A 14,740-nucleotide genomic window follows, 5' to 3' on the forward strand; every position below is an offset into this window, starting at 1 on the left:
CCACAGTGACAATGCACAGCTGTTGGGGAGAGGAAGGATGCTGCTGAACGCCTGACGATGCACTCAGCCTCTTCGAGCCTCCACACCGCAGGGTGCACCACGGTAGCTATTTGAACAGGCAAATAACTTTCCAAGCACCTGTAATATACCCACTTTGGGGCATATTATTGATTAAGGATTATAGGAGCCTGATTAAAGATCTAGAGTGAGGCCATGGAAAGAGTTATGAAGTATTTGGTGTTTATTCTGGCTGCAGTGAGCTTCCTTCAGCTCTAATTAGCCCCACGGTGAAACCACTTGGGCCTTACTGTGCCCCTCTCTGGGGGCAGCGAAACAGTGCTAAAAGCTTGCAGAATGTGTTAGCATTTGCAACCCAACTTTTCTTTTGCCATTTGTTGCCTGGAATTAGCTGAGCTGATCTAACTGCTGACTGTGGTTGTAGTCTGTAGTCTCCCAGCTACACAGATCTGCTTTTTAAGGCCCTTTTATAATCTGATTCAGTTCACTAAGTAGACATATATATATATATATGTATATATGTATATATATATATGTGTGTGTATATATATATATCCAGAAAACTCCACAAGAAACAGGAGCACATGGCTGGGAGCTGCAAAAGGAGTGAAGATTTGAGATAGGCAGCCTTTCTGACACGGAGAGTTTTGACTCATCTTTGCACCACCATCTTGCAGTGCAGAACTACACCTTAATACAATTTGTTTATTGTAAATCTCCTGAAAAGGTTCAAAGCACAGGGGACAGCTTCAGCTGAGTTCCTTTAAAGAGGAGGCTTCCAGATATATGGCAAACATCAGGGAAATGTGTATTTTTTTAATTACATCCCTATGAATATCTAAAACTGCTAATATGTTCTTGGGATTTTAAATCTCTGAATTGATGTTGTTCAAGAAGTGCTGGCAGCACACAGCAGCTGAGCAGAGTCAGGTTATCGTTCTCACCATTCTTTTTCCTTGTGCGATGCATCTCGGGAGACTCATTTTTGCCTCTATGTCACGACTTCTTAGAAATCTCCCTAGGCAAAGGATGTGCTAATTCAGTGCATCCTGTGATTGCCCTTCCTCCACAGCCAGATTAATTTACAGTTATTTGAGATTCCCACAATGTACCTTGAGCTGCTGTGAAGCCTGGTATTTACTGATGTAAACAAGAAATGAACTGAGGCTTTTTTACATGTCTCATTTGGAATAATGATGCAGACTCTGTAGCCTGGCTTCCACTCAGTGTCTTGGAGGTGTGGGGGTTGTACTTGTATATTGTTACTTACAGCTCAGATTGCTTATAACATAATAATTTGTTTTCAACCTGAGACATACTGTTTTAAACCATGACTAGCTCGGTGATAATGGAATCTGGAGGTTTTCATTGAAGCTTACGGTTCCCGTCACAGAAGCAGGTGGTAGATTTTAAGTTAGATAGTTTTTGGTATTATAGTCTCATAGTTTCGGTCTTATTTCCAGAGTACTTGGGTGGTATATCCAAAACCTGATGCCTCACCAGGCACCTTAGCAGAAAATCCCCTGATTTTTATAGATGTACAGACTGAGAACTGCAGTTACGGAGGCAAGGTGAGGTCTCTTTGGGTCAAAAGAAACCAGCACTTTTTTCCTGGCCTCTCTCCTCCTGATCTGAGAAAATCCAGGCTTCTAGCTTTGGATATAGCCAGATATTGGATAAACTGGATACAATATTTATTGATATTTTTCAAAATTAACATTTTGGGTGGGCTCGTCACCAAAATGGAGAGTGAGCTCAGAGCAGGCCTATCACTGAACGGGAGTATCCAAGCTCTCTCAGATGATCATTATCTTTTGCCTTCTATTTAAAGAGGAGTAAATTAAATTGCAAGAGACGGCGCAACTGGTTTTCCAGATCTTATTTAATTTGGCTAAGCAGTTAGCATTTTCCATCTGCACAATATAATCATTAACTTTTTTTCTTTTTTTTTGTCTCTTAGTGTTACTGTACAGACTGCTTTTTTACGGGTGATCTCTGCCCTTTCTTACTGTTAAATTTCATTTCTGAGGGAGTGTGGCTTCACCTTTTTTTTCTGTTTGGATTAAGTATATATAAAATTATTCATTCTACTAAATATACTTGCAAGGAATCCTATGTGATTCATGGTCTTTGATCCTGCTATCACTTACGTGGGCGTTTTGCTTTACTACTGTGCATAGTCCCACTGGGGAGAGTCTGATTTTATGAAATACTGTTAAGAAAATAACGTGAGATTTCAGCACATGTCCATGCTGCATTAGGAGGCACATATAGAAGCAGGTGTGTAAGTTAAAGAGGCAAAGAAGACAAGTAATTCCTCTGTCCCTGCAATTTTGAAGCAATGTTGTCCCCATCCGTGGTCAGTTTGTAGTTGCTGTCCCCTTATTTTGGGAGACACGTGTGAGAGTTTTGTGGCCTGAAAAGTGGATTTTCAGGGCTATTTTGGTGCTTTCCAAGCTGAACCAACAGAGGGTTTTTGAGGCGGCACTGCCAGGCCTCTGGTTTACAGCAGCTCACCCACGGGCCAGGGCAAGTGTGGTGCCACTGCGGGGACCTCCTCGCCGTCCCAGTCCTGGTGCTTTTGTCCCCTTGCCTGCGTCCCTGCCCCTCTCTTGTCCCTTGTCCCCCTGGGGCTCCCGCTTCATGTCCTGGTCGCCTGTGTCCCCGCCGCCTCCCCGTGGCCTGTCGCGGCCTGTCGCGGCCCGTCCCCGCGGGCCGCCCCGGCCCCGCCGCGGGCGGAGCGCGGCCGCGGGAGGGAGGGAGATGGCGCTGCGCCCCCCCGCGCCGCCGCCGGGCCCGGAGCTGCCGCTGCACTCGCCATGGACCTTCTGGATCGACAAGTGAGTGCGGGCCGCGACAGGGCCGCGGAGCGGCGAGCGGCCGCCGGGCCCGCGCCTTCCCCTTCCCGGCCCTCTCCCCGCTCCGTGTTTCCCCCTCTCCCTTCCCCGCCGCCGAGGCCCCTCAGGCCCTTCCCGGCCCCTGAGGCTGCTCGGCTTTCCTCTATTTTTTCCCTTAAAAAAGGCACTGTTGGAACTGCTGTGCTTGTGCACTGCCCCAAGCACCGTGAACCCACGGGGAACCCCCAGTCCACTCAACTTCCACTGCTGTGTTGTGGTTTGGTGAAAAGTATGATTTCACCATGTTAAATGCTTTTAAAAACTGTTTTTTTCCACTGATTTCTCCCTGCCCTCCCACTTCCCTCCCGTGATTCCATATAAGCGCACTTAATTAAATGCTGCTGTTGTTTCTTTAGTTGTAAGACTGGTAGCATATGTCACTTTAAAAAATATATAGCTATCGCCTTAAATTTCCAGAAGTTCACGGCTGGTGGTAAAAAAAAAGTGGTCAAACCAAACTAGTGGTTTACGAGTAGAGCTCTTGCGCTTTGTGGTAAAATAGCACCCGGGAGGGGGGTGATAGCAAAGCAGGAGGGATGTTTCCTACCCCAAAAGCCCTTTTGAGCACTAAGGGGCTCTTAAGAATTAGTCTAAATAGATGCAGAGATGGATATGCAGTTGCCTTTTTTATTATTATATCACTGTGAGAGAAGTCCATAACTTATGTTCTAAGAGCTCCATAACATGTCATTAAGTTATACTGTTAAAATAAATACCCCTGGGCTCCACAGCGCTATGCGTAGCAGCTGTGAGGGCTACCAGGTACCTGACACCTGGATATGGTGCTGACCCCACCTGTATAACATTATCCCTTGATAAATCTCTTCCTCCAAAAGTCAATGTCTTATCCCCATCAGCATTTTTTTCTGTAGATGCCTTAGCATCAGCCCTTGGCGGCTGCAGCTCTAGGAGCAGGTAAACTTTGTGGCCTTTCCTATATGGTGCTGGGCAGCTGCATTTCCTGTAAGCATGAAGCCTTTTTTGGCACCTGGGGCTACAGTATTTACCATCTGATACTGCTTTCTCATATATTACTCCATATTCATTTTAGTAAAGAGAGAATGATAAAAGTGTTAGGGGGAATATTATTCATCAGTTTGACAAGTAAGATCCTCAAGTGTCAGCAGGTCAGCCAACTCATAGAAGTCAGAAAAAGGTTTATTTATTTATTTACTTTTAAGAGAAATAAGATTTTCTTATTAATTGTGAAAATTTTTTCAGTAATTTCAAATATTTACCAGTGTTAGCAGCTACCTGTTTTTTTCAAGCTGACCATGAGGAGCTAGAGGTTCGGTGTACGGTGAGTTTTCAGTACAACGTGTGTGAATGTACATGTGGTGGTGGGGACACGTGCTGCTAACGTACCAACTGCAAGGAAAATATCAGTTCCTTCCTTGGCAAATCAGTGCTGTCAGAAAATAAGCATAGATTGTGTTAAAGTCTGGGAAGGAAGGCTCGTGTCTAGCTGAATTTTGTCAAAGATTCTCTTCCTTGGGGGGAAGTGTTAGTGTGTGTCTGTACAGATGGGATGGTAGGATCATGGCTGGCCTGTTGGGTCTTCTTGCCTGTCTCCTCACAGGGATTTTCAGTTAGTTTGTTGTAAGAACAATTTAACTTTTATGTATCTGTTTTTTGCGAGGAAAAGCATGATAATAAATATTATCAAATGTAAGGCAGTGCTATTAGTCTGCTCTAGGAAAGTGGAAGGGTTCTTAGAAAGCACATTGTCTTTGCTTGTTTTTCTCTCTCCATGTTACTCTGATGAGTTTTATATAAATAAACTTTAGAGATAAATTCTGATAATTGAGCGATTTTCATAATAAATGTGAATGTTCATAGCTGAACATATCAAATATTTGAAACAAAGCTTAATACTTTCCCTTCTTTCCTATAGCAAGATCTTGTTTATCTAGAATTTTCTATTCCATCTATTAAAGCTCATGAGTAGGTGGCTTACAATGAAAAATGATGGATAATATTATAAAAATGTTCAAACCAGTAAATGCTTTTTGACAGGCTTTGATAGCTTGAAATCAGTCTTTGTCTGGATTCAGAATGCATTACTAGATTTGTTTAGTTGCCACAGCATGGTTTTTGAGTGCATGCTTTGGAATTAAATATTTTGCTTATCTATACCAAAGCCAGTTGCAGCTAAATACTTACAGTGTTTTTTTTTCTGACATGCTCAGATGCCTTTAAAGTTGCTGCCACTGAAGCCATGGGAAGATTCCCATTGGGAAACAAAGGCCTGTGTGACAGTGAGCACATGTGGGAAAAAAACCCTACCCTTAATTCTTTGTAGGCAGACAGAAGAGCTACAGTTCAGCATTAGACATTAACATAAGCACGACCACCTGGATATTTATTCACAGATAAAACAATGGCGTTTATCTTTGTGTCTTTGTTCATTATTCACGGCAGAATAATGAAGAAGTAGCTGCAAGCTGCCATTGGGATTCAGTTTGGGCAGGTTATGCACAGCTCCGTTTTCTCTCTCTCTTAACTAATGCTCATGCACTTGGCTGTAAGGTAGGGAAGATGTGTGGAAATTAGTTGTTGGCCATGGCTTGAATGGAAATTTCAACATGGAATGGCAGATTGATGTTGCTGCTGATGGCAGGAAAGTTATTCTGAGTGAGCAAGTTCTGTCATGGCCTGTTTTAAGGATCAGTATTTGCAGTTTACCCGGTTTGTAGTGAGGTTTGTCAGCAAAGTGCACAACCACCTTATGACTCTTAACTTATGTCGTAACTCTTTTTTGGAAAAGTTGCAAAACCAGGAATTTCACTTGAAACTCATCTAGCTACTCTAAACTTTTTCTGTATTATTATTATTTTTAGTTGTTGTTCTGTGGGTTTCAAGGCACAAAACCCAGACAGTTGTCATTCATGCTGATGTGTGGAGCTTATGGGTGGCTATCACAGAATCACAGCACTCCAGATTTGTCACCGTCCTGTAATCTGGCAGGAAATTGAGTGCTTTTTCCTCCGGTTTTCTGTTGCTCGAGTACTTTGTTTCGATGTCTGCCACTTTGGCTGACTGTGACTAATACATTGTTTCTGTCTTACACTAATGCATTAATCCTAATTTATGCAAGTGTAATTCCTCTTAGTGTGGCAAATGACACAGAACTGAAACTTTTAAATTGATGTATGTTGTCATTTTATAATTTGCAGTCTTTCCAATAGTTTGTTTCTCCTGGTTAATCAAATCGTGAGTTGGGTTATTGGCTGTAGCCAGAAGTAATAGATTACGAATGATCTAGAGGTACAGCAGAGTGTTCCTGAGAACTTTGAACATTATTTAAGTGTAAGCTGGATGTAACAAATAAAAAGGATTAGTTGGTTATTTGAATATTTATTTTGGAGAGTTCTCCATCTTTTTAAAGTTTTATTTGCAGCTATCAAAATGAAGCTTTTGATGACCTTGGAGTGGAATGTTCTGTCTGTCTGTCTTGGTCCATTTTCAGAATGGCTTTAGAGTTGCTGAATGGCTACTAGCAGCACCTAGATAATTTTTGGCTATGAGGATCTTTTCATCTCACATTTGAATAGACTTTATTATTATAGAATCTCAACAGCAATATCAAGGTGGATATATAGAACGATGCTTCTATAAAGCAAAGTCACAAAGCAAAGGTAATTCCATATGTATTGGTGGCTATTGAACTAACACGTTGTAAGCAGAAGCACTTGTCTTTATTTCTGTTCGATTAGTTTGAATTTCTGTTTGTGCTTTAACGTTGAGTGCAAAAAAGGCAACTTCAGTCTATCGGTTTTCCTGTGATATCTTTCATAGTACATAGACCACAATAGTAGAGCCAACACCTGTCAATTTCTTGTCTGTTTTTGGTAACCATTGGTTAAAGTAATTATTGAGACTTGGACATTTAATACACTATTTTTTTTAAGATGAAATGGAAGGTTGCCTTGCTCAAAAATCAAGATGGTTTAGTGACCTTAGTTCTGTGTTAGAAACAGCACTTTGGAATTAGGGCTTACATGAGTTCGGGTCCTGTGCTGCTTATGTGACTTTGTAGTTTTGTGCCATCTAGTGGTGTGTGCAAGCAAGCAAGACTTCCAATTTAGAATACAATTCTACAAATTTACGGTACTTCAAATTTAGAACTAATTATGTAGCTAGAATTTTTTAAAAGAACATGGAAGTACGAAATAGTGAGAATGCTTTAAAATGGCCAAAAAAAATCTGGGTTATACTGAATGCAAGTAAAAAGAAGTAATGGATGATAGCTTGAAACCTTTAAAATCAAACTATTTTTTTAAGACTGATAAGAAAGTGTGGTGGCCATTAAAAGGAACACAGGTGTTTTTGGTTTAAAATCTGATCTTAAGTTCTTCAAACATCTTAAAACTTAATTCTGCAAACAACCTGACAGATCTCAATTCATCCAAAATTATAAGAACAGTTGAATTCCGGGTTTTAAATAAGTAATTGCAACTTTGGCATGTGACATTTCAGCTTCTTGTGAATATGATTCACTTTTCTCCATTTACCTCCCTCCCTTTCCTTCTGCCCCCAGGTAAAATATGTATTTTTATTAACCTCTCTTTTTTTTTTTTTTCTCTCCCTCCCAGGTCACTTCCTGGTACAACAGCAGCTGAATGTGCATCAAACTTGAAGAAGATTTATACAGTGCAAACAGTGCAGGTGAGATTAGCTCTGCAACAGTAGTTCCTACACATGCAAATTGAAACTTAAGGTGTGGAGTTACATTATCTCTCATATGGATGAGTCATTCATGCCTTCACTCACCTGTGGTATGGAATGTATGTGCTGCTCTTTGCATGTGGTGTCACTTAGTCATTTTTTTAATTTCGTTTGGCTTTCCAGACCAGAATAGGGTGATTTATAATGATTTGTTTTGATCAGACGAGCCAACTCTCCTGAACCATTCCAGATTCCTCTGGTGCTGCTATTGGATTGTTGTACTTGATGTACTTTAAGTATTTATCCTGCTTTTTTCTCTAGTTGCTCTTTAATATGTCAGAATTAGAGCTTGTGGTTGTGATTTTTCTGCTCTACCCTTGGCACTGCAGCGTTCTGGCCAATTGATTCTTGTGAATTTGAGCCAATCACATGGTAATTCTTTTCTCATCTTTTCTTTGATCAGCTTTTGCAGATCATTGCTTAGCATTAAAGAGCAAAAACAGAACACAGAATTCAATATGTGTCCTTGATTTTGCTATCCTTTATTGATATCCTTGATAATTTTTCTTCTCTTTTAGTGATGAAGATAATGGAAATGGCTTTTAGATGGAATTGCCAAGGGCCATAAAAATTATCACATAATATTACGATGTTTGGTTTTGATGTTGCATTTATACCTAGTGTTACCTGACTGCAGGTTGCTGCCACATACATCTTTAAAATCTTTAAGCAGTGAAACAAGTTTATTTCAGAGTATTTTGTTGTAAAGTACAAGAAGATAGCAATCTAACAGTAAAATATGTGATGGTTTTGGAGAAAATGAACAGTGGAAATTAATCTGCTTGAAAGTTTTTCTCACATGTTAGTGCAATTATCTTTTCTTTTTCTTGTTTTCTTTCTTAAGAATTTCTGGAGTGTCTACAACAACATCCCTCTGGTGACAGATTTGCCTCTGAGATGTAGTTACCATCTAATGAGGGGAGAGAGACTGCCGCTTTGGTGAGTGTCTTATCACTAGACATTCTGAGGAGTGGGTAGTGAAAAGCATTAAGTACACGGTGAAAGGAGGCAAGAGGGAGACAGGAGGGTCTTGTCACTGTTGCCTGCAACTCGCTGAACTAAGGATGTTTCTTTTGTAGGTCTATCAAGGTCTTGTTAGGCTTAAAAGTTACTGAAGCGAGTCTATTTTAAAAAGATGGTAACTTAATTGTCCCCTTTGGAATTAAAAAAAAAATGTAAATAAGAAATTAAATAATGATTTAGAAATTAATGAATTATGGAACTTCAAGAATGCATAGGAAATACTTAATGGAATGTTACGCCTTCATGTGAATTACTAGTATTTAATTGGTTTTAACTTACACATTTTTTTTCTCTCTGCTGAAGATAGTGTAGTAACAGTGCAAATGTGTGATACTCCTTGCTAGTTGTTTACCCATGCAAAAGTATAGTTCATATGCATATAACTATATGTATGGGCTTAGATTAAAGCTAAGTGTTAACTAAGTTTAACTACGTCATTATGAAGGGATAACTTGCAGCAAATTCTACAAGATTGTAAAATGGAAATGAAATTGAGTATAAATCTTTTTATTTTTTTTTCCTCTCTCTCCCCCCAGCCCCAAGAAGCTGAGTGTAGCATATCTTCTTCCTACTAAAATTTCTTTAACTTCTAATTAGATAACTTGAACATTTTTGAGGAGATTTTTTTCTTTTTTGGCCTCATTTCCACTAGATGCTGATTGAATTAGAATTCTTTAACTTGATCTTAGTGTGTCTAACTAAATGTTGACTTACTATAGGGAGTTTACGTCCTAATCTGAAGAATAAAATAATTTTCTGAAGTGAAATATGTCTGAAAACATGCATTACATGTAACTGGTCAGAATAGCTAAAGTGGTTTGAAAGAAATACTGGTGCCTGTACAAATCAAGTAGGCAAGTGTGTGCAGGTCTTGGTATCTTTGTCAGGATGAGTGGGAACATTTTGTTTCTTCTCTATTTTTAGTTTTGATTTGGTAAATGACTAGCAGGGGTGTGAAATGCAAGGATCTTTTTTGAAAACGATACATCTATTTTAAGGCATCAAAGTAAATGCATATGCTGTATTTTAGGAAAGGGATTGCAAGATGTTGATATCATCAAAGCCCACTAGCTTTTCAGTAATTACCACAGAAGCTTTTCTCTGATTGCAGTTACAGCATGCTGTCTAATTGCAGCTGTCTAATTGTTTTTAAGAGGAACAACTAATTCTGGGCTGGAAATCGAGGACTACGGATATTGGAAGCTGTTGTTCCAAAGTTTGCCTCTCTACTTTTCCCAATGTTTGTCTGGATTGGTGGGAGCCCATTATCTTGAGGAATCTTTAGGTTTTATATTCAACCCTCATTGGTTTAGATATTCAAAAAGTGCATTTTAGGCTATGCCTATGAAAATTTCAACTTTGCTTTTGCAGAGTTCTAAAAGAAAGCTAAAAACTCCAAGTGTAAAATTTATAAAAAGAATAGTGACAGAATAATCATGGAAAGTCTACAGGTTTGTTGTTGTACCTCTGCCATTATAAAGCAGTTTCTGTCCTGATCCCAGGCAACTGCAGTCTTTTTATCTAAATAAGGACAATTAATTTCTAGCTGTCACAGAAATGAAGTATTTTTAAGTTCTTCTGTTGAAGTGAATGAACTTGAGAGTAACAAGTTGCTTATGTGAAAATATGCCAGAGTTTTTCCAAAATACAGGGTTACCATAGCAAAACATAAAATTGCTTTGTGGCATGTTCCCATATAGTGTGCAACCACATCAAAGATAGTCTGTGGTCAGGGAAAATGTAAGTATTTTCCAACACACAAAACTTAGTAGAGGGATTAGGTGTTGAGAGAGACACTTCATATGAACAATGAAAGATTTATCTCTGATGTCAAAAGTTGTAACTTGAGTAATGCTACCTGGAGTTAATAATTGCATTTCAAATGGTGTTTTTTTCTGGGAAAATTAAACCCCAGACATAGGTTTATCTCAATGTGGATTTGAATGTTTATTTTACTGGTATATTTCCCATAACCAGGGAAGAGGAAAGTAATGCCAAAGGAGGTGTATGGAAAATGAAGGTCCCTAAAGAGAGTACGGTACGTAATATTCACCTTTTACTTAGAAATTATTTGACAAGGGGCTCTCTTTAAACTCTGTAAAATAAAGCTTTTGCAAAGTTTTTCAGTTTTCACATCATTCAGCACAACAACCAAACACTGTTTTAAGATCCATAAACTTTTATTGCAAGACAGTGAGAGAGCATTTTTTATTTTTATTTTTTAGCAAGTCCAGTGTTTTGTTCTTGACAATATTTGCCACTGTACGGTCAGTGGAGCAAAAGCTGAAGTGTTGCACTCCGTGTCACCTTGGCAAGCGTAGTGTCTCATAAGTGCGTTTGTGCTCAAGACTCGCCGTGCTTGCAGGTGTGCAAAATAAAATATAAAAATCTTTTCCTGGTAATACTAAAAGCTCAGTTATAGCCAGCTCCTTAGTGATACTCGTCAGGAATGTCACACACAGTTCATCACCACTGCCAGGGTTGTGCTGAAGTTCAACGGGCGACTAAGCTTTCCGCCAGGCTCAGCAGGGCTGCTCGTGCTTCCCCTGCTCCTTTGCACCCGTGTAGGGATGTTCGTAGCCCTGTTTGCTCTGCACCTTTCTCGTGGTGGCTGAAAACTAAGGCTTTGCTTGCATGGACGACTGATCCTGGTGAATGGCTTGCTCCTGCTGGACGAGGGAAGATCTTGTTTATTCTCCTTTGCTGGTTCTGCTTGCGTGGGCAGTGCTCATCGGATCATTTTGTGAGCCAGTTTAACACACAAAGATGGCAGTTTTTCTTATTTTGTTTTTTTAATTTGATCAATAGATGACCAGGGATGTAAGTTTACAGGATAGAGAGGAAAAGCAAAAGAGTGGGATAGTCCTCTTTGCTGGCAACAGTGAGCTGTCACATCACCTCGTGCATGTCTTGTGAAGTTATAGCACTTTTTCATTTGCTCTTTTTTTGCTTTGCCTTTTTTTTTTTTTTTAAATTGAAGAGAGAAAATCTGCTCAGGCATGTCATTGTTTTAGCCTCACTGAAACAATTTGTTTTCTGTGTGCTGGGCTTTGTGCCCCTATTAAAAGCATGTGAGTAACTTTTCCTGTGAACTGTCACAGTGAAGAGATTTGACCTATTCACATGTGTTATTTATGTGTTTAAGTGTGCTCTGGATCAGGCCTTTAAATGCTAAAAGTGAAGTGTAAGAAAAATGTGACAGCCTTGCAAAAGGCATTAAATGCTGAAAGATGGTACTTGAAATTTCAGCCAAAAGTTAATTGATTTTGCCTGTGGGTTTTTTTTTTTTTCCATATGTGAATTGCAGCTTTCCTCCTCTCCAATCCCAAGTGATCGCAAAAGACTGGAAATTTCTTTTTCCTTTTATAATCCGAAGTGTGAAGATTGTCAGAAGTGACAAGTGGCTTGAGGGGCCTGCATTTTTGGGCAGTGAATTTGGAGACCTCAGAGACATGTTTTTCAGAGGCTAAATGATCACCACTTTTTGAAAGAAGGGAACTTTTTGATCTCTCAAATATCAAATGTCCCTGGTCACTTCTGAATGTTTTAGTTGGAGATTAACTTGAGTCAGCTTTTGGTGCCTTTGTAAATGGGGTAAATATCTTCATGCCTGTGTCTCATTTTTGGCTTTACACTTTTAATGGTCACACATCCACACAGTATCTCTTAGGCTAAGAAGAACTATTTTGCACATAGCTAAGTGGAAAGGATGTCGTGTTATAGCAGTGCTTTGGTGAGGGTGTGGAGGGAGGGAAACGTAGTTTTCCTAAAGATGTCAATTTTTAAGATGGTGTGACAAACTAACAGACAAAATACTGACATTTGAAAATGTTTTTGCATGTGTACAGTGATACTTCTGTATATTAATTTTTAATACAAAAACTAATACTTTTTAGATCCTCATAAGCTTGATCCTGCCTCTGCTTGCTGCTGGATGAAGTGCTTCCTCCCCTTGCGACCATTAGGACAACTCCCGGTAGCGAGCCCCGCGCCTGGTGCCGAGCGTGCGGGGTTAGTGTCGACGTTGTGTGCCAACTCTGCTGTTGACAGGCAAAATACAGCACATCAGAGACTCTCACACTGACATCCTCAAACTGCCGCGTGGGGCTTTGCAACAGAGAGCTCCTTCCATAGCCTCGGTCTTTATTATGCATCAGATTAGCTGATAATTATCAGGTCGCAGAAATGCATGATGCATTTGTATCCCAGAAGATGGCTTATAAGTGCTCAGAAACCCCGTTAAAACAGTTTGTTGGTTTATCTTCTTCATAGCTGCTTGCTTTTTGTTTAACCTTGGTGCCTTTGATTTGTTTTTCTTCTTTTAATTGTACTAAAACCCAAACTAATATGAAATAGCAGAAAAGGCATTTCTTAGCAGTATATGAAAAAGCCATTATGGTGATATAGAGGAGAAAAAAAGAAAGATGTTGCTATATCCTCAAGAAAGGATTATGTCTGTGTAACCACACACCTTGGAGCACATTACTGAATGTGTTAGAGTTGCATGTAATGTGTTAGAAAACAGATTCAAGTTTTGAATGCTCTTTGACTTAGGTGATAACAAATGTCAAAAGCAAATAACAATGTAATTAGTCTGCCAGAGCCAAAGAAAACTGGCTGATAGCTTTTCTCTTTTTTTTCTCTCCAGTTTTAATTCTCTAGTTAGCATTTAAATTTGTTGAAAGTCATAGTCGAGGAGAATCAGACGTGATGTTTAAATATAAACCCATTTAGTTTACTGGTAGAGTTTTCTGGTATTTAAAGTGGATAGTAATTATTTTCCATAGAAACAAATGATTGTAAGTAGAGCTTTATAGTCTCTTTCATGTAAAATTCTTCGGAGAAATCTGCTTTCTTGCTTTACAATAATTAGTGCATTTGGATGAGTCATAGACACAGACAAAGAGAAGGTAAATTTATACTTAAATATTTTAAATATTTATTAGGCCAACTCTGTGTTATGGTATTTACAATCAAAGTGAAAACTTTCTCCAACAATTCTGAAGGAATTAGTAATATAATGCAGAGTACAAAAATGTTTGCAAAGTATTCGGTGTACAATATATTCTCTTTTTGTCCAGATGACCTGTCAGAAAGAGAATGTGCTCAAAACTGAGCTAACACTTAAATTAAAAGAAAATAAAACAATAGTAACTGTTTTTTTTTTTTTTTTTCTTCTTCTTAGGCTGCAGTTTGGAAAGAGTTACTGTTAGCAACTATTGGAGAGCAGTTTACAGATTGTTGTGCAGCAGGTAACTTTTAAAAATAATTTAGGCCAGGATCACAGTTGGCTTGAAGGTAGACTGTGAAAAAAGGACATTTCAGACATTTTAAGGATGAATTTCATCCTGTGCTTGCTGGTTTGCATGTTCCATTTGGAAGTGGTATTCAGGGAGGGCTTGTGAGTGCTACTTCAAGTTGTATCATCGAATTCTCTATCTCAGTCATGAATAACAAGTATGAGTCTATGACCATTTCATAAGTGAAGGTTCAGCTGCAGAACTGGTTCTCGTTACTGGGAAAAGCAAATGATAACTTGCCAATCCAGTGGCCTACAAGGAATGGATTCTAAGAACTGATTGCTAAGCTAACTTTTCCATTTAGTGTGATATTTTCCATCATTTCTTGCAACCATGTTTACTTCTAGATTATATATAAACAATTAAATTGGCTTTTATTTAATGATAAGGAATATCTCATTAGGAAGTGTTATACCTCTGCTTTATCATTCAGGAGAAAAGAATTTGGTTTCTCCAACCAAAGAGTCTCTTCACAGAGTAACTCAGCAAAGATTTTTTCAAACAAATACTCTCTAGCATAGTTAATATAATAGAGTAGTCATATAGCATTAGTTTGCTTGTGATGCATTGTTGGTTGTTTTATCTTTCTCTAAAAGGTTTACTGAACCAATTTCTCACACAATGTATTTCAGTGCTTGCCTGATCTTTTTCAGGATTATAAGAAATAAGTACAAACCTCAGATCCTTTACCTGCAAAAGACATTTCCAATGGGTGCTTTTTAAAGGCCTCCTTATTCCTAGTTGAGCTGATATCAAGAAGGGAGAGTCTCCCCC

At 39.1% G+C, this 14,740-nt stretch overlaps 1 protein-coding gene across 1 annotated transcript; it reads left to right on the top strand.

The window, feature by feature from the left end:
- Window positions 1-2,781: 2,781 nt before the first annotated feature.
- LOC104569322 (eukaryotic translation initiation factor 4E type 3) lies at window positions 2,782-13,929 on the top strand. The gene is made up of 5 exons (XM_088532033.1): window positions 2,782-2,858; window positions 7,511-7,583; window positions 8,488-8,582; window positions 10,644-10,704; window positions 13,852-13,929. Exons 1-5 carry the CDS (start codon window positions 2,782-2,784, stop codon window positions 13,927-13,929), a joined length of 384 nt encoding a protein of 127 aa, XP_088388159.1.
- The last annotated feature ends 811 nt before the right edge of the window (window positions 13,930-14,740 follow it).

Source organism: Tinamus guttatus, unplaced genomic scaffold (genome assembly GCF_059628265.1).
Source record: "Tinamus guttatus ecotype Peru unplaced genomic scaffold, ASM5962826v1 Tinamus_guttatus_pri_ptg000451l, whole genome shotgun sequence".
Taxonomy (NCBI): domain Eukaryota; kingdom Metazoa; phylum Chordata; class Aves; order Tinamiformes; family Tinamidae; genus Tinamus; species Tinamus guttatus.

Coding starts and splice junctions, on each gene's coding strand:
- LOC104569322 (XM_088532033.1), top strand. CDS start 2,782: ATGGCGCTGCGCCCCCCCGCGCCGCCGCCGGGCCCGGAGCTGCCGCTG. Junction 7,584..8,487: donor ATACAGTGCAAACAGTGCAG/GTGAGATTAGCT, acceptor TTCTTTCTTAAG/AATTTCTGGAGTGTCTACAA. Junction 8,583..10,643: donor GGAGAGAGACTGCCGCTTTG/GTGAGTGTCTTA, acceptor TCCCATAACCAG/GGAAGAGGAAAGTAATGCCA.